The sequence below is a fragment of the Carettochelys insculpta genome, chromosome 6, assembly GCF_033958435.1.
Source record: "Carettochelys insculpta isolate YL-2023 chromosome 6, ASM3395843v1, whole genome shotgun sequence".
NCBI classification, from domain to species: Eukaryota; Metazoa; Chordata; order Testudines; family Carettochelyidae; genus Carettochelys; species Carettochelys insculpta.
Genome location: NC_134142.1, coordinates 8,813,952 through 8,834,827, shown reverse-complemented (window position 1 = coordinate 8,834,827; position 20,876 = coordinate 8,813,952). Strand labels below are relative to the sequence as shown.

Below are 20,876 nucleotides of genomic sequence, written 5' to 3'. Positions count from 1 at the left end.
TCTGATCTCAAGTTTCTTTTCCTGCTTCTGAGCTCCCTGTATCCTTAACACCTGTCTCATGACTGTGGACTCCAGCTGTGACCACGAGGTCTGGCTTCCTGCGATCCTGCCCCAATGTTTGTTTGTGGCCCAGTAACTCTGCAGGACGGAGCCTGGGGCCGACAACTCAGCTGCACTGCCATGGCCACTGGAAGCCTAGAACTCCCCTGGATAAGCCATCTCCTCTGGGCAGATAACGTGGTAGTGCAGGCGCAAATTGCTCTGCTGATCGGGGACAACCTGCAGCTGCAGGAGCAAAGGAGGCAGCTCAGTGCCACGAATGCTATGCTGCGAGCGACACACTGCAGTGCCTTGCCCTGAATGGGTCCTGCCGTTCCCTCACATGAATGGTTCAATGGAAGCCACAGGCAGTTCTGGGTTTTCATGAACCACAGCCATCTTCTGTTTCTGAGGCGTCTCTGCATTAAGGCCTCCGACCAGGCCAAGGTGGCCCTGGTGAACAGCCTGCTGACAGGAGGTGGGTTAGACCAGGCCTCCCCCTCTTGGAAGGTCATAGGCTGGTGCTGTCAAACTGGGATGGCTTTTTGCAGCTGATATCAGCCATCTTTGATAACTCACCCTGACCTCAAATGGCTGGGCCTGCCCTGAGAAGACAGCAGCAGGGGCAATGCACAGCAGCTTCCTAAGTGGCACATGTCTGTCACCTCACAGCAGACGCAGAGTGGAACAAAGTAGCGCAGCTGTACCAGTTTTCTTTCTACCCTGTCTGGATGGCCTGGAGACTCCATCCCATCCTGGTGGATGAAGATCTGGCTTCTGCTAGTCATGCTTCATCACCTCTTGTCTGGACGAGAGCAACAGCTAAAAGCTCTGGGATGAAGAGCAAAGCTGACACCCACATCCTTCTGGTCCAAAGGAGAGCTCACAATAAGAGCCAAACGCTTCTGTGCAGGAGCCAGAACTTTCGCTGGGGTGGGTCTGTGCCTGTGCAGTGGTTCCCCATGGGAACTAAGCACCATCACAACCCTGCCCGTTCTTCTTCGAGTGTCCCCGTGGGTGCTCCACATTAGGTGTCGGGCTCGCCCGGCGCTGCAGATCGGATCTTCCAAGCAGTTTCTGCCGGACCGCGCATGCGCCGGTGCGCGCCGCTCCCTTGCGCGCTCCTGGCCACGTGCGCGATCCGATCCCCGCCAGTTCCTCTGAACCGCCGTCGGCTGCAGACAGAATCCGACTAGGCTACGGCCAAGTTAGCGTATTCAGTGGTTTTAACTGTTTTTCTTTAAAGTTTTCAAGTTCTTAGGCTACTGTTAAGTTAGCCAGTTGTTATTTTCAAAAAAAAAAAAAAAAAGAAACAACAAGCGGGACGGCATTCAGTCCAGTCCTAGTAACAAGTGGAGCACCGGAGGCCAGGAGCCTAGGGCCATTAGCCCTCCTGCCGCGGCAGGCTATCCGAGAGGGGGAAAACAGCACAGAGAAGGTGCTAAGTACCCATTAACAACTGAAAGACTCACCAACAATGTCCTCTTCAGGATTTAAGAAATGTGAGTCCTGCCGAGAGGCAATGCCAGCATCTGATGGGCACAGTCTCTGCATAAGGTGCCTGGGGGAGTCCCATGTCACGCAGAAATGCTCCTTCTGTGCAAAATTAACAGCCAGAGCAAGGAAGGACAGGGAGATGCGGCTTAAAATGCTGCTCTTCGACAAGGCCCTCCAGCCAGACGTGCCGGAGTGGCCGCAGCAGGAGGGACCCTCCGGGGCTCATAAAAGGAAAGCCGCCTCCCTCACCCCATCAGCGCAAAAACGGAGGAAAGTCTCCCCAACCCGATCCCTGCCGGCAGCAACAGCGAGCGGGACGGGAGGAGCGAGCAGCCCCCAGCCGCAGCAACAGCTGATCGGCGGTGGCACAGAGAGCCACGTGGAGGCGGCTCAGCCTCCGATAATCAAGCAGCCGCCCCGCACCGCAGGCAGGGCGGCGGCTAAACAAGCGCCGGTACCGGCGGCACCACAAGCAGCGGCACTGACCCTCGGGAACCGGCGGTGCAGAGCGCGCAGGCACGCAGCCTACAGGCACCGGAGGACACCGCACGTGCGGCACCGCCCTCGAGCGTGCCGAGCACGGCGTGGACGGGGCCGAGATCCCCTACACGTCAGGGGGCGGAGCTACCCCCTCAAGGGAGGGGGAAGGCTGCACACAAAACAAGGCACCGCAGCCCCTCTCCAGACAGGGCTGCAGAGTTGCTTTCTCTCAGCTCTCCGCTTATGCTGCAGACTCCAACCAGAAGGCAGGGGTCCCCCCTAGCCTACCCGGAGCCCCCATCTCCATTTTTACAACCAGCCTCACCCTGGCTGGGACCACCTTCACCCTTCCTGGGGTTTGAACTGCTGGAGTACTATCACAAATCGCTCTCTCCAGTGTCCCAGGTCTCTTGACGATCTCGCTCCCCCAGACGCAGAGGGTATGCACCAAGGGAGTGGTCTAGGTCACCTTCCCAAGAACAGTGCCCATGCTGCCATGGTCGCCCCTATCACGCGGGGCATAGACATCACCGGCAATTTACCAGGGAAAGATCCCCACAGACGGTCCCGTATGCCCGAGGGCAATCGCGAACGGGGACAGAGACTCAAGTATCTCAGGGGGAACTGGTTATGGAACCCCGAGATTTTCCCTTGCAGGCCTCCAGCGAGCGGATGTACCATCACCAACAGGAACCGGAAGGGTCCAGAGAGGCGTACCCTAGTGGTTCCTCGCTCTCCTCCCCAGACGAGGCTACGGCCCCGGGGGACGTCCATCCTCCGGACGATCTCAAACAGTTTCAGGAGCTGTTTAAGAGGGTGGCCTTCACGCAAGGCATCCAGACAGCAGAGGTGCAAGAGAAACACCATAAGCTCCTCAAAAATCTGAGACCTCCGGCCTACTCCAAAATAGCAATACCGCTTGATGAAGCAATCTTGGAGTCCGCCACTACGATATGGCAGACCCCTGCGACTATTCCGCCTGTCCACAAGAGAGCGGATAAGAAATACTTCGTGCCGGCGAAGGGCTTGGAGTTCCTGTTCAGCCACCCACAACCAAATTCCTTGGTGGTGGAGTTGTCGCAGCAAAGATCAAAGACATCTCAATTCAAGACAGGGGGAACAGACAAAGATGCCAAGAAGCTAGAGCTGTTCGGCAGAAAGGTCTACTCCTCCTCCACTCCACTGTTGCGAATGGCAAATTACGCAGCGCATTTAGCGAACCATAATTTCGACAACTACACTAGGTTAACCTCCCTCATGGACTCGCTTCCAGAGGACAAGAAACCGGTGCTCAAGGCCATCGTGCAAGAAGGCTACGCGGCCTCGAGGACGGGAGTTCAGATCGCCCTGGAGGTTGCGGACACAGCAGCACGCTCCACAGCTACGGCACTGGTGATGCGAAGGGAGTCCTGGCTCCAGACTTCGGGTATACCGAGGGATCTGCAGGCAAAGATAGTCGATCTTCCCTTCGACTCGCAGAAGCTGTTTGCTGAATCAACTGACTCGGTCCTTCATTCCAGTAAAGATTCAAGAGCCACACTTAGGACCCTGGGGATTTACACCCCTCCATATGGAAATAAAAAGTACTACCCTCAACAAAGACGGTACCAGTACCAGCAACAGCGTCCCCAGTACCACAGGGGTTACGAGCAAGGGCGACATCAACAGCACCAGCAGTACAGAACTCCCAGGCGACGTTCCCAACAGAACTGTGCGTCCTCGGGGCAGGGCCAAAGGCCACAAGTTTGACACACAGATCCAGGGCTGCGCCATCACTACCATCGCACAAGGTCATCCGAAACGGCTATTCCACCATCGCCTCCGACCATTCTACGACCAGTGGCAAAGGATCACCACAGACAAATGGGTGCTGGAGATCATAGCCACGGGGTACACCATCCCCTTCCAGTCGCTCCCACCACCACGACCTCCACCCAGGCCCCACCTCCAGGAGGCCTCCCACGTAGCGAGGCGCAAGCAGGAGGTAGACCATCTCATGCTCATAGGGGCAGTGGAAAGAGTGCCGGAGCAACTGCAAGGAAAAGGGTTCTACTCGAGGTACTTCCTCACGGAGAAAAAGACAGGAGGCTGGAGGCCCATCTTAGATCTTCGAGGCCTCAACCGGTACCTGCGCAAGCAACGCTTTCGGATGATCACAATCGCCTCCATCCTTACAGCACTGGACAATGGAGATTGGTTCGCAGCCCTCGACTTACAAGACGTGTATTTTCACATAACTATCCATCCGGCTCACCGACGATTCCTCCGGTTCATGGTAGGCAAAGAACATTTTCAATACAAGGTCCTACGGTTTGGCCTCTCCTCGGCCCCCAGAGTCTTCACCAAGACCTTGGCAGTGGTGTCAGCCTACCTGCACAGACAGGGGGTATTTATATTCCCGTGTCTAGACGACTGCCTACTCAAAGGGGCCTCGAAGGAGGAGGTACTATGCATGATACGCGTCACAGCAGGCACGTTCTCTTTGCTCGGCCTGGTTATCAATCTGGCAAAATCAAAGATAGACCCCACACAGGACATAGAGTTCATAGGGGCACACATAAATTCTATTACAGCGAGAGTGTATCTACCAGAGACTCGCTTTCGGGCCATCAGCTCCCTCATGCAGGTCATCACCTTCAGCCCTACGGTGCCGGTCCTGACGTGCTTACAGCTCCTGGGCCACATGGCAGCAGCGACGTTCGTAGTAGAGAACGCCAGGTTACACATGCGCAGCATGCAGCACTGGCTGGTGAGCGTATACAAACCAGCAGCACACACCGTTCACAGGGTGGTGTCGCCCACAGCAGAGGTGCGCAAATCCCTGCAATGGTGGGTAAACCCCAAGAACTTGCTGACAGGGGTACCCTTCCACCAACCACAAATATCGGTTTTTCTTACTCCAGATGCCTCCCTCATAGGGTGGGGAGCACACATGGGCGAAGAGGTGACTCAAGGGCTGTGGTCCTTCATGGAGCAGTCACTGCACATAAATATACTGGAGCTCAGAGCAGTGTTCAACGCCTGCAGACACTTTCGAGACCATATACAAGGCAAAGTTGTCGGGATCAGTACAGACAATACCTCCACCATGTTTTATATAAATCGGCAAGGAGGAGCTAGGTCCCGTGCCTTATGTGCGGAAGCAGTCCGGTTATGGAACTGGTGCATCACCAACAATATAATCTTGAAAGCCTCGTACTTACCAGGCGCTCACAATGTGAAGGCAGGCCAGCTGAGCAGGCGTTTTGCACTCATGCACGAGTGGCAGATCCGTCCCGATCTGCTACGACCGATTTTTCACGCATGGGGTTTTCCCCAGATAGACCTGTTTGCCACTCAACACAACAAGAAGTGCCCACGATTCTGCTCCAGGGCAGGACTGGGACGGGGGTCCCTGGGGGACGCATTCGCGATCTCGTGGAGGGGCCCCCTGCTTTACGCTTTTCCTCCCACAGTGCTGATCCACAAAGTCTTGCAGAAAGCCAGGAGGGAAGGAGCCCGAATGATCCTGATAGTCCCAATGTGGGATCGACAGCAATGGTTCCCCCTACTCCTGTGCATGTCGGACCGTCCACCGATGCCCCTTCCGGTGGCGCCAGATCTGCTTACGCAAGCCCAGGGGTCCATAGTGCATCCGCACCCCCAAGGCCTGCGACTACAAGCGTGGTTAATCCATGGCTCAGCTCCCTTGAGAGCACATGTACGGAGGAAGTGCAACAAGTCCTAGAAAGTAGCAGGAAGGCTTCCACCAGGAAGACCTACAAGCAGAAATGGACTTGCTTCATGGCATGGTGTTCTACCAAACGGCTAGCCCCCCTTTCGGTGCCTATACCTGTAATATTAGAGTATTTACTGGACCTCAAGAGAGGAGGACTCTCACTATCCTCGTTAAAGGTCCACCTTGCCGCCATTTCGGCGTTCAGACACGAAGAGGAAGGGAACACGGTGTTCGCCCATCCCATACTTACCAGGTTCCTCAAAGGGTTGGTAAACCTATACCCCCCTCGGAAACCGCTTCCACGTTCGTGGAACTTGGACCTGGTGCTTAATGTGCTAACGGGACCACCGTTCGAGCCTCTGGCCATGGTTTCCCTCCGCCTCCTTACGATAAAGACGACCTTTCTTCTCGCAATCACGTCAGCTCGCAGGGTGAGCGAGCTTGTGGCAGTTATGGCAACGCCACCCTGCACTGTTTTTTCCAAGGAGGCGGTAACCGTACGGCTGCATCCAGCCTTTGTTCCTAAAGTTTCTTCTGAGTTTCACATTAACGAACCTATTGTTTTACCCTCGTTTTATCCAAAGCCTCATAACTCTAACAAAGAGGCGCGCCTACACCTCCTGGACGTGAGGAGGGCGCTAGCCTTCTATATAGACAGGACCAAGTCCTTCCGGAAAACGGATAGACTCCTAGTCTCTATCGCTCCCAAATCGAAAGGAGAAGGTCTCTCTTCGCAGAGAATCTTGAAGCACATCGTATCCTGCATAAAAATGTGCTACGAACTCAAAAACACTCCTTTACTGGCCACTCCCAGGGCTCATTCCACTAGGGTGGTGGCGGCATCAACAGCCTTTTTCAAGGGCGTTGCGCTAAAAGACATTTGCAGAGCGGCGACCTGGTCATCCTATGACACCTTCGCCAAACATTACGCCCTTCACAGGGTATTCCAAGAGGATACCCGTCTCTCGACAGCAGTCCTCTCGGGGACAAGCTGCACATAATCCGATTACCCACCTCCTATCTTGGGTTACTGCTGGGTAGTCACCTAATGTGGAGCACCCACGGGGACACTCGAAGAAGAAAGAGAAGTTACTCACCGTAGTAACGGTGGTTCTTCGAGATGTGTCCCCGTGGGTGCTCCACTACCCGCCCATCCTCCCTGCTTCGGATCTCTGTTAGTGTTTTGCAGGGGCATCCGAGGCGGTTGGTCAAGGAACTGGCGGGGACCGGATCGCGCACGTGGCCAGGAGTGTGCAAGGGAGCGGCGCGCGCCAGCGCATGCGCGGTCCGGCAGAAACTGCTCGGAAGATCCAATCTGCGGCGCCGGGCGAGCCCGACACCTAATGTGGAGCACCCATGGGGACACATCTCGAAGAACCACCATTACTACAGTGAGTAACCTTTCTTTTTCTGCTCCAACCGCAAGGTGCATTTCTTGGCCTTGTCTCTAATATAAACATGGAGCAACCGGCACATTGCACAAACAAGAAACTACCCTTCCCTCCACAGGCATCTCCTGGTGTGGAGAGGGTAAGAGTGCAAACCCATGACAGAGGATTAGTCATAGTAAAGCTCTGCTGTCAAGCCAGTTGTGATTTCTCCTGGTATCTCCGTCTTGTGCTGCCCTCACGTGATGGTGGTTTTTGTTTCTTCAACACAGCTGCATGTTTTGAATTATTTGAATTATACTGAACAAAGTATTCCCTCCTGGCTTTCATTCATTTCTCTAGAAGCAGCATTTCCTGCCCTTTGAAGCTGACCACACTGGAAGAAGTGGAAGAATATTTAAGTGGGGAGGTCCATGCAGACACATCAGTTCTGGGAATATTCCATCCTCGCATGAAAGAAGGTAAAAGCGACACTTTGAGAGCAAGAGTACAAGGTTAGCAGGGTTAGCAGGGCCTAGCTGATACCTAAAGGGAGATGAGCCAATGTCTCTGAAATCCACTCTCCTTGCAGTATCCCAAGGGTGCCCTCCGTGATCCTGAACCCCTCAACCCAGCCCCATTCTATAGCCTGCACCCCCACTTGGAGCCCTCATAAGCCTGCGCCCCACCCACATCCCATCCCTGGCCCCATCCCATAGCCCATACCCTCAGCCAGAGCCCTTACTTCCTTGCACCCCAACCCTCTGGCCCAGCCCTGAGCTCCCTCCCACACTCAGAACCACCCTGCCCCAAGAGTGTGAATTTTGTTAGGTGCACCGAGATGAAGGTGATATGTCAGACACCACCTCCGTATTGGTGCACCCAACAAAATTCATTCCACGCAGGGGCAGGGAAAGTTAGAGGGAACCCTGCTGGGAAGGGATTCTGCCTGCCAGAGCCAGATTGGTTACATCTTGCTCCATAGCACTGTTTTCTGTATTATACCTCCTGCTGGTTTCTGTTATGCACACACAGAAGGGGATAAAAATATAGATTGTGCTCAACATGAGAGTCATAGGCTTGAAGGTACAGGATTGATCGGAGATCGTTAAGATACATTACAATCTCCAAACACAGGGTAGTAATAATATTGTATGGCATTGCTATGGAGCCTGATCCAAAGTCCATTAAAGTTAATGAAAAGGTGCCTGTTAGCAGTATGGTATTTCTACAAGGGAAGAAGGATTCTTTCGAAGATGGGGCTTACTTTCGAAAGAGCAGCATCTACACTGGCTTTCTTCTTTCAAAAGAAGCTCGTTTGAAATAAGAACATGCAAATAAGGTGCCAAATGTGCAAATTATACCTCATTTGCATTTTCAATTTACCTCATTTGCATACCTCTTTCAAAAATAGGAATGCAAGTGGAGTCGCACCCTACGTGATGGGTCTGACATTCCATAGCAAGTCATACGGAGAGCAAGGGTCAGATCCCTGGTCTCCTGACGCCCGTCTCTTTGCTTACCACGTAGAGGGCAGCTCAATTTTCCCACGCCAAAAGTTTTGCACTGTATTCCAGAAAAGTGTCTGGTGTCATGGGCTTGGCTTTTCCAGGAACTGAAGTTAAACAAATAGGATGTCCAGCTAAAAAAACAGGTTAATGCACTTTCAATTAAATTATTTTAGACAACTGTTTGAGGGACCAGTATGTGCTTTCCTAAGAGCGCACCTGCAGGGGGGAAATGTACCAAAATAATTATAGTTAATTTTCTGTAAATCCTGTGTGGATGATTTTATTCCAGAAAATTATGCTGGTACAGCTGCCATGGCAAATTTCCCCATACAGATTGCTCCTTAGGACATTGTCTCTAAAGAACAGTGGCTGAGGCATTTCCTGGAAAATATGGAGGTCACATAGAAGATTAATTTGATTTGATACCAAAAGTTGGTGGATTCTTTAAAGATACCAGACGCAGAATGCTCTCTTAAATACTGGCTTAGCCGTGGAGTTAGGAAGCACCTGCAAGATTCCTAGCTGTGAATGACTAAGCTTCTGGCACATGGACTGCTCGTTAAAATATTGCCCAACTGCAGGGTTTTCGGGGTGCATAGGGAGAAGAAGGGCTTATCAGCTGCATGCAGAGTTGAATAGTGAGTTCTGCTGATTTTGTGCCTGGGATTTGAGCCTGGAAGGGGTCAAGTGTATCAGTTTCTCTCTGCAGCCATGAGGGTGATAGTTTTTATTAAAACGGAAGCTGGTATTCCCACCTAAGCACATGACTCCAGGAGCTGGGGCTTTTAAGAAATACCACCACCAATATGGGAAGTCTTGCGATAAAGAAGTGAGGCCTTGGTAAGAGTGCTTTGCTGTGTGTTCAGGTGCCCTTCAGGGAAGAATTTAATGCTGCACATCCACTAGCAGTTCACATTCTCCCTCCCCACCAACATTCATGCATACAACTTAATAATAATAGCAAGACCTAGCATTTATAGAGCACTTTCATCAGTATCTCTCCAAGCACTTCAGAAGCATCTTTAACTCCATTTTACAGATGGGGAAGCAGAGGCACTGATAAGAAGACTATGATTTATCCAGTCACCTGGTAGTAGAACCAGGAGGAGAATCCCAGTCTCCTGTGTCCCAATCCATTATTCTAACCACTAATCCACCTCGTCTTCCTTAAGCTGCTGTCGCATGTGCACAGGTGCTGGAGAGTGTTGAACTCAGTGCAACCGAGCAAATGCATCAGTGCTTAGCTGAATTAAATGATGCAGCCTCTATCTGTCTTGCCTGTTTAGACTGTAGGCTCCTTGGGACAGGAGGCCTTGGCTCCATGGGTCCCCAGTCTGAGTTCAGATGGCCTGGCACTACTGTAATTCTAGACTTACTTGACCTAAACCCTGGTACTCTGAGTGGAGCATAGGTCATCTACAAGTCTCCTCCACTTCACTCTGTATCGGGACAAAACTTCTAGCTGACCCCAGGAGCACCCCAGTTGTTGTCCTTCAATCTCAGTAGATCTTCTCCATATTGTCTGAGTTCTTCCTCTTTTGCAGTTTCCTTGTGGTTCCACGTGAGAGCTTGACAGACTATGCTGAATGGTGCTTTTCTGAGAGTGTGGCCTCAACATCCCCACTTTCTTCTCTTGATTTGAATATCAAGTGGTTCTTGTCCTGCTCTGTTCCAAAGGTCCTCATTTGTGACCAGGTCTTGCCACTGGATGCGAAGGATGTACCTCAGCCATCTGTTTATGAATCTCTGTAGCTTGTGATTTGAAGACTCTTTAGTGCACCAGGTCTCGCATCCATACAAGAGGACAGTCTTCACATTTGTGTTGAAGAGCTGCAGTTTCATCTTCACAGATATTATTTGAAGTGACAGATATTACAGATATTCACAGATATTATCTGTGAACTCCACGTGGGACAAAGAGTCCCAAATGTAGCTGTTGCTTTCCCTATCCTGGCGTTGATATGCTTATCTGTTCTTCCATCTCTGCTACAAAGTGTTGTGCGTCAGAAAGCAAAGAAGGACTGTAATTCTACTTCCCTTGTTATTTATTGGTGCTCTGGGAGTACCCAGGAGCTCCACACATAGGTCGAGACCCTATTGCGTGAGGCACAGACCAAATACACACCACAGTGATGGTTCCTACCTCATTGATTCTGGTCTGCAGCCATAGGCAAAGAGGACTTTTCCTGGGTGAGGTCTGATGTACCATCGTTGCTGCCATACGTCCTTGAAGCCTCTGGGTGTAATTGAAATACAACTCATCTGGCGTTATCTGTTTGTTATTTTGTTTATTGCCTGTCACCTTGAAAGTGACTGATCCCTCCGATGCAGGGTTTGAAGTGCCCTGTGTGGTCACGCAGCAGGCTTTGGTAGGGCAGTGATAAAATGCTTGCTTGAGATGAAACCTCGTGAATAGCAAAACCAGCACAGAGAGTTATGAGCAAAATCTGAGGGTTACGCAGGATTGAGGAGGGTGCAGGGCAACCAGCTTTATTCCTGAAGAGTCCTGAAGAGGGAGCTGGAACACATGGCAAAGTTCTGGCCATGCCTCATGAGTCCTATGGTTCTAGGTAGTTTATCGTATGACTCAGAAGCTCACCGTGACCCTCCACAGGGCCTCTTACCTTTTTCTGCAGGGCAGGGTCACAGCTTACTGAGCCATCCACGTCACTGGCACAAAGGACAGGGGTGAAACTTGTCCATAATCCCAGGCCCTGTTTTCCAGGAGCAGATATTTTGTGGTGTGGGAAGTCGACTTACTTTCAATAGCCTAAATACTTCTCTGAATTGGAGTCCGTGTGTCGTGTCCACCTAGACACTTCCTGGAAGATGTTCCTTACGCCTCCCTCCCACTAACCTGTTTGTGTTGGTTTATACAGTGTTGTGTTAGCTTTGCTGGTCCCAGGACACTGGAGGTGAAAGATACTCCCTCACCCACCTACTCCCTGTATTGACAAAAAAAAACAGTGGGACATGGTCATTCATCTCAGCTCAGTGCTGACTTTTTTTTTTTGCCTTCCCATTTTTAAGCCCTTGTAAGCAGTTCTTCCTTTGCAGCTTATTTGCTGATGCATTGGTTCTGCAAGTATTTTGGTGGGGTTTTTTCCCCTTTAGAGTACAAGTATGAGCTGGTCTGCACTTCATTGAATTCCGTTTTACGTTTAGGACAATGATAGAGAGATAGTTGTGTTAGTCTGTATTCTATGAAAACAAAAAAGCAGTCCAATAGCGCTTTAAAGACTAACAAAATAATTTATTAGGTGATGAGCTTTCGTGGGACAGACCTGAGGAAGTGGGGCTGTCCCACAAAAGCTCATCACCTAATAAATTATTTTGTTAGTCTTTAAAATGTTACATGACTGCTTTTTTTATGTTTAGTACAGTATAGGCAGCTGGTTTTACCCTGCCACCGAGGCTTTACTAAGCTTGTTACATCAAGCAGCCAAAGATGAGGAAGTTTCTGAAAATTAAGGTTGGGTCTCTCACCTTAATTCATTCGGGGTTTATATGCAATCTATATTGCAGTGTAGCCAGCTCTCACAATTTTACCGTAAGTCTTCTGTTATCTGGGCTACGTGTACACTAGCACATTACGTCGAAGTAGCCTATTTCGACGTAAGAACATCGAAACAGGCTACTTTGACACATATCGTCTACACGTCCTCTGGGGCTGGTGCCGTCGCTGTTCAACGTCGAAGTAGCGATAGGGAACGTTGAAAGGAGCCGCCCTGGAAGGAAATGCAGAGTGTCCACACACACAAGCACTCCCCATCAAAATAAGGGGCCAGCAAAGACCCAAGCCTCTCCCTTAAAGGGCCCTTCCCAGACACAGTCAGCCTGCACAGCACAAGATGCACAGAGCTGACAACCACAGTTGCAGACCCTGTGAACGCAGCATGGACCCCCAGCTGCAGCAGCAGCAGCAGCCAGAAGCCCTGGGCTAAGGGCTGCTGCGCGCAGTGACCATAGAGCCCCACAGGGGCTGGACAGAGCGTCTCTCAACCCCTCAGCTGATGGCTGCCATGGAGGACCCCGCTATTTCGAAGTAGCGGGACGCGGATCATCTACACACGCCCTACTTCGACGTTGAACGTCGAAGTAGGGCACTATTCCCATCTTTGGATGGGAATAGCGATTTCAATGTCTAGCTGCCTAATGTCGATTTCAACGTCGAAAGAGCACATGGTGTGTGTAGACGTGATGTGTGCTATTTTGACATTGTGCCGGCTACTTCGAAGTAGCCAGCTAGTGTAGATGCACCCCTGGTGTTTTTACTTTAAGCCCCAGCTCCTGGAGTCATGTGATTTATGGGAGACTCTCAGCTTTCCTTTACAAAATGAAAAGAGTGTTTCCAGTCCTTGTGATCAAAGAGAAGGGCATGAAAATGTGATCTGAGTGTTCCCTAAGGCAGAGAACCCCACAACTATTACTTTTTAATTCATTCTTATGATTTATCAAAGCTTGACTCATGGTTTTTGAATGCTTGGGTGATGTTGTTTTTCGTGGTAAACATTGAAACCAAAAATGAATATTTTGAGGCTTAATAGTTAATGAGGATTATGAAAAGTTACTCATGTGTCACCTGGCTGGGTTAAAGTTGTGGCCTTGACTTTTGGAAATTCCTGGCTTCTTCTGCGTGTAGGAATTCTCTCCTTTAATCAAGAAAGCATGTGGGATTTTTGTACTTAGCTGTCATATTTTGTGTGGGTGGGAGACTAAGTGTATGAGAGGAGGATGACTGAAAAGTGGGAGGTACACAGTCTACAGAAATTCTAGACTCTGCTGGATTTAGCAATAGATCCTTACGGACTTTAATCTGTATTTTAGGAGATTTGCCCCCAGCTGCCTGTTAATTTCATAAATAAGCAGTTTTTTGAACCCAAGATGCCCTGGACTGGGGCCTCCCGAGGTCTGCTTAAGTGGCCTAGAACTTCTTTGCAGCAGCCACAGTTTAGGGCAATGTCAAGACAAAAATTACAACACTGTCCTTTTTTGATTAGATCATGCACTGCAGATGAGCCTGTAAATGTTTTGGGCAGAGACCAACTTTTTGATGAGAACTAGGGGTCACCAAATGAAATTAGTGGGGAGCAGGTTTAAAACTAACAAAGGGAGGTTTTTCTTCACACAGCACACGGCCGGCCGGAACTCCTTGCCCAGAGGAGGTTGTGAAGACCAGGACTTTAACAGTGTTCAAAAAAGAACTAGATAAAGTCATGGAGGTTAGGTCCATCAATGGCTGTTAGCCAGGCTGGGTAGGAATAGTGTGCCTAGTGTGTCAGAGGCTGGAAATGGATAACAGGAGAGGGATCCCTCAATGATCATCTGTTCGGTTCACTCCCTTTGGAGCACCTGGCATTGGCCTCTGTTAGAAGACGGGATCCTGGGCTAGCTGGACCTTTGGTCTGACCTAGGTTGGCCGTTCTGATGTTCTTGTGTTCAGTGTTTGTACAGCACCTAGCACAACGCAGGCTTGGTGCATAACTGAGACTCTTTGATGCTTTGGCCAGCCACAGGATAAATTATAATAAATCTGAAGATTTATTATCACAGTGTAAGAGTCATGCCAGGCAGGCTGTCGATACTCCATATTATTGGCAATTGTTTGAATTATCATAGAGCCTAGGAGATACAGGCGTAGACCAGGTCCCCACTGTGCTGGGTGCTGTCCAAACACAGAACAAAACAACAGCCCTTGCACTGGACTTTGCTGTGGATGCCAGCAGCGCATGATCGTAGAAATGCAGGGCTAGAAGGGAACTCAAGAGCTCAGAGACAGCCCCGAGTAAACCTACACAATCCCTGGCAGGTGTTTGTCCAACTTGTTCTTAACAACCTCAAGCCCTGCAGCCTGGGATTCCACCCGCTCCCTTGAAAACCTATGCCAGCCCTCAGCTGCCCTCTCTGGTTTGCAAAGGGAAAAAAGACACTTTTTGGTGGGAGGTTTATTTACTGATTTATGGATTGTTTACAGCCAGGGATGCATTTGTTGAAGCAGGAAACACACTGCGGGGATATGTGGCAACAGGACTGTATGCTGAAGATGACGTGTTGGTTCTGTAAGTGTTTTGGTGTGAGGTTTTTTTCTCCCCCTTTTTGGAAAAGGATCTGCACAAGAGTGAATCTCATTGTATTTTAAGGACAATATTCCAGATGCCCTGGTGTCACTGCGGCTGTTCAAATACAGCAGAGATTGGCAGCAGCGTCCATCTGATGAAAGATTGAAAAGGCTGGGGCTTTTCAGCTTGGAGACTCCCAGGGGATATGACAGAGATCCACAGAATCATGAATGGTGTAGAGAAAGTAGATATGGAAGTGCTGTTTACTGTTCCCAGAAAGCAAGAACTAAATGAATGATGATGCTTATCTCAGAGCTGGAAGTGACCTCAGGAGGTTGTCAAGTCCAGTCCCCTGGGTAGGGCCAAGCACTGTTACTGTTTTTTAAAAACATATTTTTCCCAGATTGCTAAATGGTCCCCTTAGGGACTGAGCTCATAACCCTGGGCTTAGCAGGCCGATGTTCAACCCACCCAACTAGCCCTTGCCCCTAGGGCAGCTAGTGGTCAGAACCTTACAGGACTGAGACCCAGATAAATTCTTGTCTCTGTCCCACCCCAGCCTTTCCCAAGAGGTACTTGGTCAGTTTCACATTTCATTCCAGTCCCTGAGGACATAGCCAATGTGTTGCTGCGGGATTTGTGTGCGGTAAGATGTTGCATTGGGTTGTTGTAATAAGCCACTTTCCTGTAGGGCCCATAAATATGGCGTGCCTCTTCCAGCCCTGCTGCTAGCGTGGCATGAAGATCACCGAATAGATGGCATTCCACTTGCCAAACACAGTGCACCGGACATTGTTCAGACAATCAGATCTGGATTACTGGGAACATTTGTAAGTATAATTGCTGCTTGCGGAAGAAATAAATGTGCTTTCTTGGGAGTTCATGATATATGGTGACGTGTTTAGACAAGTGCTGGTATGGTGGGGTTATTTGAGCTGCCTGGCTCCATGCTTTTATCAGTAAAGTTCTTAATATAACAAGGGACTGTGGCCAGGAGCTCATTGGGTATAAACCAGTGTAGCTGCACTGAAGTCATTCATTGCCTGCATGGCAGCAGAGTCTAGTGGATAGGGGACCTGCCTGGGAGACCTGGATTCTGTTCCCACCTGCTGAGTGAGTTTGGGTCAGGCTCAGACACTCAAAAGGTCTTTAGGTATCTGACTCTCATTGAAGTGAATGAGTTAGTCACCTAATGACCTTTGAGGATCAGGTAGGTAGACAGCTCTGTGTCTCCTAGAGGAGTGGTGCAGACCCCAGCGGGTCCAGGAGGGTATTGTAGGAGGTCCAGGACAAAAATAACAATGCTCATAGAAAATAAGTTTTAAATAAATTGCAAAGTTCCAATCAATTATTATTTTTAAATTAAATTTCTTCCAATCATTTTACTAACTGAGGTCTGAAAATCTATGTGATTTCCTTTTTCATTTAATGAAGTGTATATAGCCGCTAGAATTGGGTTTGTTTGGGGTCTGTGAATGATTGGGCGGGGACAATTGGAGGTGTGATTGGGGGCCCACACCAGTGAAAAGGTTGGGAACCACGGCCCAAGAGGGATCTGTGTTACCGAGGCCTTGTGCCATTCCACTGGAAGGGGTGAATTTCACACCGTCTACATCACTAAGTCTGCCAGATCCGTGTGTCTGCATTCCAGGTGTGCGAAACATGCCCATCATCTGAGCAGCTTCAACCAAGGACAACACGCTGTAAAACTGGCCCCGGCCTTCTTCGGGCTGTGAGCCTTTCTCCCTAAAACCTGTCTTATTTTGTTCTCTTGCAGCCAGAAATCACAGTGGAAAATCTCCCCAGTTACCTGAGCTTGCCAAAACCCTTACTCGTTCTGTTCAGCGAGGGAGCCCTGACGGAAAGAGTGAGAAGCGAAATGTTGAGTTTGGCGAGAGGAAAAGGCCGCAAGGCATTTCTTGCTTGTTGGATAAACCTGTGAGCATGAAAAAAACACATTTCCTTCTTTCCAGGACCTAACTCAGAGCATTTTGAGGGAAGCTAAAGCTGACTCTGCAGTTACTGAAAACACCGTCTAGCTGAGTTTTTAACCAATTATTCTATGAGAACCACTGTGGATCATGGCAGGGTTGCATTCCAGTCCACCGTCCATATTCCTCTCCTGACGTTGAGTTATTTAGTGGTGACTAACGTCTTTAATAATGTAGGCACGTACAACAGGGAAAGAGACAGAGACCTAAAGAGCCAAGTATAGCCAAAGGTGAATGATGACCAAGGAAAACTACTCTCTATTGAATCCCAGCTTTGTAACTGACGCTGCCCTGGCATTTATTTGCCACGGACAGGGTGAATTAACTCTTGCTATGGGCGTTCATTTGACTGATTTTGCTTTCTGAGTAATGAATGTGAAAGTACACATCAACAAGGCGATGAATAGCTGGGGAGGGAAGTTTTCAAAAGAAGGAGGGAAAAAATTAAAGCAAAAGAAGAGACCAGGCCCGCTTCCCACGCCCCACCAACCCACCAAATTGCGAAAGAGAGCAAAGATAACAACCAAGAAATGCAAAGTGGTGGGAGGGAAGTTTGTTATCCTTTTCCCCCATGTACCAATTGTTCTGTCTCTTACTTTTTTTTTCCCTTTCCAGAGGTGCCTCAATACATTAATCATACTTTGTAGATTGAGAACTGAATTGCGAGGTGGGGAGTTATTTAGCTAAGGGGAAAACACACATCGGCTACGTCTACACGTGAAGCCTACTTCGAAGTAGCCTATTTCGATGTGGTGACATCGAAATAGGCTATTTCGATGAATAACGTCTACACGTCCTCCAGGGCCAGCAACGTCGATGTTCAACTTCGACGTTGCTCAGCCCAACATTGAAATAGGCTCAGCGAGGGAACGTCTACACGTCAAAGTAGCACACATCGAAATAGGGATGCCAGGCACAGCTGCAGACAGGGTCACAGGGCGGACTCAACAGCAAGCCGCTCCCTTAAAGGGCCCCTCCCAGACACAGTTGCACTAAACAACACAAGATACACAGAGCTGACAACTGGTTGCAGACCCTGTGCCTGCAGCATAGGTCCCCAGCTGCCGCAGCAGCAGCCAGAAACCCTGGGCTAAGGGCTGCTGCCCACGGTGACCATAGAGCCCCGCAGGGGCTGGAGAGAGAGCATCTCTCAACCCCCCAGCTGATGGCCGCCATGGAGGACCCAGCAATTTCGACGTTGCGGGACGCGGATCGTCTACACGGTCCCTACTTCGACGTTGAACATCGAAGTAGGGCGCTATTCCTATCTCCTCATGAGGTTAGCGACTTCGACGTCTCGCCGCCTAACGTTGAAGTTAACTTCGAAATAGCGCCCGACGCATGTAGACGCGACGGGCGCTATTTCGAAGTTGGTGCCGCTACTTCGAAGTAGCGTGCACGTGTAGACGCAGCTTTTTTCTAAAGAGAAAACAACCTGGTTGCCAGTAATGAACCATATAAAGGTGCCCCTTAAACTTTTGGGTTTCTCTAATTCTCCCTCCCCCTTCCGCCACTGTTCTTTATTTGAAAGAAAAATCCCCTTCCTGGAAGGAAGAAGTTTGGTTTTGAAGAGGAAAAGATTGTGTTGGTTGAACAGATGGAGTGAAACAGAGAAGCCTGCTTGCTTGATAGCTGGTAAATTGCATCCTCTTCTTCTAAGGCAAGATTCATTCCTGTGCAGAACGCCAGCGTTAGTCCTCAGCCCCTCTCAAAGTAGGACTTCAGTTGCTCTTAAGATTCCTGATAATCATCTTCACAGGGGAAAGTTGCCCCCAGCAGCCCTATACAGTGGGCCACAGTCCCTCCCTATTAAATAATCATTCTCACACAGACAGATTAGGTCTGATCCACTTAAGCATGTTTACCGTGAAGCACATAAGTAAGCTTGAGAACAACAAGAAGTCCTGTGGCACCTTATAGACTAACATATTTTGGAGCAAAAGCTTTCATGGGCAAAGACCCGCTTCATCAGATGCATGAGTGAGGGCGGGTTCCAGAGGGGTATTTCGAGAGTGAGGTCCCAGTAAAAGGGAGGGCCAGAGCTGACAAGGTCTATTCAGCAAGGTGGAAATGGCCCATTATCAATAGTAGGTATCAAAAGAGGCAAAAACAAGTCAGATCAGACAGGGGGATATGACCCAGGGCAGAGAAGCTGTTTTTGTAAGGTGCGAGCCACTCCCAATCTCTGTATCGAAGGGGTAGCTGTGTTAGTCTGGATCTGTAACAGCAACAAAGGGTCCTGTGGCACCTTATAGACTAACAGAAAAGTTTTGAGCATGAGCTTTCGTGAGCACAGACTCACTTCATCAGATGCTGGTCTTGGAAATCTGCAGGGCCAGGTATAAATAAGCCAGAGCAAGGGTGGGGATAACAAGGTTAGCTCAGTCAGCAGGGTGAGGCTTACGACCAGCAGTTGATCTGGAGGTGTGAACACTCAAGCAGCTTCCCCTCCCTTGGTGTTCACACCTCCAGATCAACTGCTGGTCGTAGCCTCACCCTTGCTGACTGAGCTAACCTTGTTATCCCCACCCTTGCTCTGGCTTATTTATACCTGGCCCTGCAGATTTCCAAGACCAGCATCTGATGAAGTGAGTCTGTGCTCACGAAAGCTCATGCTCAAAACTTTTCTGTTAGTCTATAAGGTGCCACAGGACCCTTCGTTGCTCTTCCCAATCTCTGTTTAATCCTTGGTTAATGGAGTCAAATTTGCAAATAAATTGCAGTGCAGAGATTTCTCTCTCCATTTGATTGTTGAAAGTTCTTTGTTTTAGGACTGTCACCCTTAAATCTACTACTGAGTGTCCAGGGAGATTGAAATGCTCTCCCACAGGTTTCTGTACATTACCGTTCCTGACGTCTGATTTATGTCCGTTTAGTCTTTTACGTAGCAACTGTCCAGTTTGGCCGATGTAAATTGTGGGTCTTTGCCCACGAAAGCTTATGCTCCAAAATATCTGTTAGTCTATAAGGTGCCACAGGACTTCTTGTTGTTCTTGAAGCTACAGACTAACACGGCCACCTCTCTGATATAAGTAAGCTCGTTGACCTCTGTGTGACTGGCCACATGCTTAACATTGAGTGCAGGCTTCAATGTGTTGCTGGATCAGGGCAGAGCGCTCAGCACCTCGCTGAATCCAGCCCTGGCTGCTCCTTTCTGTCTCATTAGTCAAATGCGAGTGAGTTCAATCTGTTTTGTTGTACAGGAAAAACACCCCTGTGGGCAGAGGAGTCCTGAAGGCATATTTCAGCACTCCACCTCCTCTGCCGCTGCTTGCCTGGCTGAACCTTCACTCTGGCAGTCAAGTATTTGCATTTCCTTCAGAGCAATCTGTCACCGAAACCCACGTCTTGTCTTGGCTGGAAAATGTAAAAGCCGGGCTGGAGATTCCCAGCAGTAAGTATGCAGCTTGTCAGGCGTATTGAGGCACTGTGCTTAGTTGTCTGTCGTGGTTATTTAATGATGGGGAAATGCTGTTGCTCTGTGCTTGAGTCAAGATAGAAATAGCCAGCCAGAAAATGCTGCTGCAGTCCTGCCGTCTGAGATGCTGATGGCCCACAGTCCGGAGCCAAGTCGGCATTGTGCTGAGCTACAGGAAGGTACAAACCTGTATCTGACCCCTGTTACTGAGAACTCAGCTGTTGCAATGCTGACTGGTAATGAAAAGCCTCCTGAGTCTGCCCCAACTGTCCTAGGAACGTTCAGTGCGAGGCCTGCAGCCTTCTCGTGCGTTTCCTGACGAAGTGCGGAATCGGTGGGAGGAGATCTGGTGCTTTCCTATTGTAAATTCTTCAGAGGTGGAGCACCATCATTATTGGTAACTGTGCGGTGGCTTGGGTGAGTCAGGAACTGAGGTGGAAAAAGCCAAAGGGTCTATTTTATGATGCAGCCCTAAGACAGGGGAATTGCTCAGTGGTTAGAGTATTGGCCTTGTAAAGCCAGGTTGTGCGCTCAAGCCATGAGGGGCCTTTCTCGGGCCTGGGGCAGGTTAGATTTAAAAAAAAAAACTGCTGGGAATGGTGATAGGTCCTGTTGTGAGTGCAGGGACTGGACTTGATGACCTCTCGAGGCCTTTTTCCAGTTCTATGATAAGAACAACTGAAGACTCACCATTGCTAAACTAACACATGGCTCTGCCGAAATACAAACCTGATGTCTTGTTAATGATAGTGAGGCAAGGCAAGCTCCTTCTCCAAGGAGATAACCTAGTGTCTGA

At 49.6% G+C, this 20,876-nt stretch overlaps 1 protein-coding gene across 3 annotated transcripts in view; it reads left to right on the top strand.

The window, feature by feature from the left end:
• The window catches only part of TXNDC16 (thioredoxin domain containing 16), a 75,818-nt gene that overhangs the window by 51,806 nt on the left and 3,136 nt on the right, over positions 1–20,876 (top strand). For all 3 annotated transcript variants that reach the window (XM_074996217.1, XM_074996215.1, XM_074996216.1), the window contains 5 exons: positions 7,465–7,583; positions 14,587–14,671; positions 15,363–15,501; positions 16,449–16,609; positions 19,866–20,056. In XM_074996217.1, the coding sequence (XP_074852318.1) occupies positions 7,465–7,583; positions 14,587–14,671; positions 15,363–15,501; positions 16,449–16,609; positions 19,866–20,056 (695 nt within the window). The remainder of the gene's footprint in view (positions 1–7,464; positions 7,584–14,586; positions 14,672–15,362; positions 15,502–16,448; positions 16,610–19,865; positions 20,057–20,876) is intronic.